Consider the following 2,564-nt stretch of genomic DNA (forward strand, 5'->3'; position numbering starts at 1 on the left):
GGAAGGATACTTGTTGCACGGTCCTCTGGATGGTGGTGTCCGGCGACTGGGACTCCTTGAGCAGCTGCAGGATTTGCTGAAGCCCTTGCTCGTCGGGTTTCCACTCATACTCCATCTTGGTTTGCTGCAAATAAAGCCAGACACAGGAAGAGCCGGGGCAAACGTGACTCCGGGCGCACAGGCCCCAGGACGCCCGCGCAGCCGCCCCCGCGCGCCTGCGCGCCCCCGACCTGCCTGCCGTGCCCCGGGGAGGCCTCGGACCTAGAAGGCCGGCGGAACTGCAAGCAGCGGCGCGGCCGCCAACGTCTGCTGCCGCCGCGGCACCGAGGAGAGCAAGGAGCAGACCAGACTGAGTCACCGCGAATTTGCAATCTGGCCCCAAGATCCGCCCGCGGGAGCCCCCTGGGTCCTAGTGCCACGCAGCTGTCTCCAATCCTACCCAGCGCAGTCTGTACCGAGGACTGCTACTGACTTAAGGGTAATCAAAAGTCCTTATCAAAATCCCTGCAGAACACCTGAAGAAATCTGATTTGGCTTATTTGAAGTGAACATGGTGAAATAAGGAGAAATAACAGGAATGGGGGAAAGGCCTGATGATTTCCCCTGACAACTCAACAATTAGACACAATAAACATGTTTACATGTAAAGAAGATTAAAGTAAAATATGGTGCCTTGCAATCACAGCCCACACATCGAAAAATATCAGCTGCAACCTTTGCAGAACTTGCTGAAAAAATTACATTCTTTCATAAACCTCCATTTCTGAACTCAGTAAGTAAAATAATTTCTATCAGGAAATAACTACATTCCGCAACCAAGGATTTGGGGCTGCAGGAAAAGCAACAAAAATGTAATACTATAACTGGGTAGTGGTTCATTCTGTTATTTTCACACACATCTTCTTTGATTCTCACTACAGTGCAACGTACGAGGCGCTGTTCGCCTCCATGTGACGACGAAGGGAAAAATGCCGAGCAAATTACTATATAGTTAATCAGCGAAGACTGGGACAAAAATAGATTTCTTAAACTACTGCAAGTTACATCTGCCTAGGCCAACTGACGAAATGCTTCAACAAAAGCAATAAAAGTTAGGCATCAAGCACGAGTTAGTTTTAAAAGCCAAACAGTATGACAAAGAGAATTTTTAATATCACTCTACTACATGATGACTTGACAGCTTAAGTTAGTAAAAATCCCTTCCTTGTAGAGACTTAAAAAATTTCCTGACTTCTACATCTCTCTAGTCAGCTTTTTTTAAAGTGCTTTTCATCGCCTTGATTTTCTGTGTGTGTGTGTGTGTGTGTGTGTGTGTGTGTGTGTGTGTGTGTTTTGTTTTGTTTCATTTTTTTGAGTCAAGTTCTCACTCTGTAGTCCAGGCTGGCCCTGAACTCACTATGTAGCCCAGGTTGACCTCATAGCACTCACTGCAATTCTCCTGCCTCAGCCTCCTAAGTGCTGAATTACAGGCATGCACCATTATGCTCAGCTTTTCACCTTTATTTTCTGCTTAATATCACTTTGCTAATCACTTTCTATTGACGACAACCCAAGAATATTGTCCTTACTTAAACAAAAACCAAACACCAAACCACCAAAACTGTTAGCTGGACATAGTATCTGTTGACACTGTAGTGTTTTTATTACAGCCTTCATTTTGTGTTTTTATGTACATTTTGTAAGGGCGTTGTTTCTTGCTTGATATTATATATTACATAGTTAAAATATTTCAAGAAAACATAGTAGTCCACTATATTCAGTGATGTAAGTCTTATAATCTTGTAATTGATATAGACATGAAATCGTACAAAGTACAAACATAACTAGATGGATTTTTGCAAAGTGAACCCACTTGTAAGACCAACACTGAGCTCAAGATGGAGAGCATTACCCAATGCCAAGGGGTCTTGTTCCCTTTTCTGAGGAGCCGTCATCTCCTCCTTACCTCCCCTAAACTTTAGTAGTTTCTATCATAGATTTCTCCCTTCTGCTTTTAATTTCACAACCTTCTTAAAATTTGAAGAACATTATTACAATAAATCAAACAACATTGTTGTACAAGAAAAGTCAATCATACTCCTAAGCTTATTTCTGAAAAACTGTTTTAAGTTTGATGTGAATCCTGTACCCTTCTGAATTCTTGATCCTACACAGTATAAACTGTAGGGATTCTTTTTAAGAATCATACTCCATACTACATTAATATTAACTCTACAGCTTTTTTACATTTCAGGCCAATGTACATAGACTTAACACACCTCTTAATAGAAGCACACTGGTCTTTACAATGCATAAAGCATAATATGTCCAACCACTTCCTAACTGGCTCCAGACTGTTTATACTTTTTTTGCCACTATGAAAAACACAGCAAAAGAATTTTGCATTAATGTCCCTACACACTCATTGTCCAAGTACTGAGAACCCAGTGGTATTATAAGGCTAACCTAACAGTTATTGCCAAATAACGTTCCAAAAAGTTACACAATGTACAGTCACCAAAAAAATTATTGTTTTGTGTATTGCCATCAGTGTGCTCTATTTTTTTTTTTTTTTTTTTTTTTTT

At 41.3% G+C, this 2,564-nt stretch overlaps 1 protein-coding gene across 5 annotated transcripts in view; it reads right to left on the reverse strand.

Annotated features, from left to right (window-relative positions):
• Tnpo1 (transportin 1) overlaps positions 1–2,564 on the reverse strand; it is an 82,830-nt gene that overhangs the window by 56,755 nt on the left and 23,511 nt on the right. For 2 of the 5 annotated variants that reach the window (XM_005386080.2, XM_005386079.2), the window contains exon 2: positions 11–124. In XM_005386080.2, the coding sequence (XP_005386137.1) occupies positions 11–124 (114 nt within the window). Of the gene's footprint in view, positions 1–10; positions 125–230; positions 379–2,564 lie in introns of those variants that run through there. The other 3 variants (XM_013514849.1, XM_005386081.2, XM_005386082.2) reach the window with 3 other exon arrangements.

This window comes from Chinchilla lanigera, unplaced genomic scaffold (assembly GCF_000276665.1).
Source record: "Chinchilla lanigera isolate Chin_1 unplaced genomic scaffold, ChiLan1.0 scaffold00024, whole genome shotgun sequence".
Lineage (NCBI taxonomy): Eukaryota > Metazoa > Chordata > Mammalia > Rodentia > Chinchillidae > Chinchilla > Chinchilla lanigera.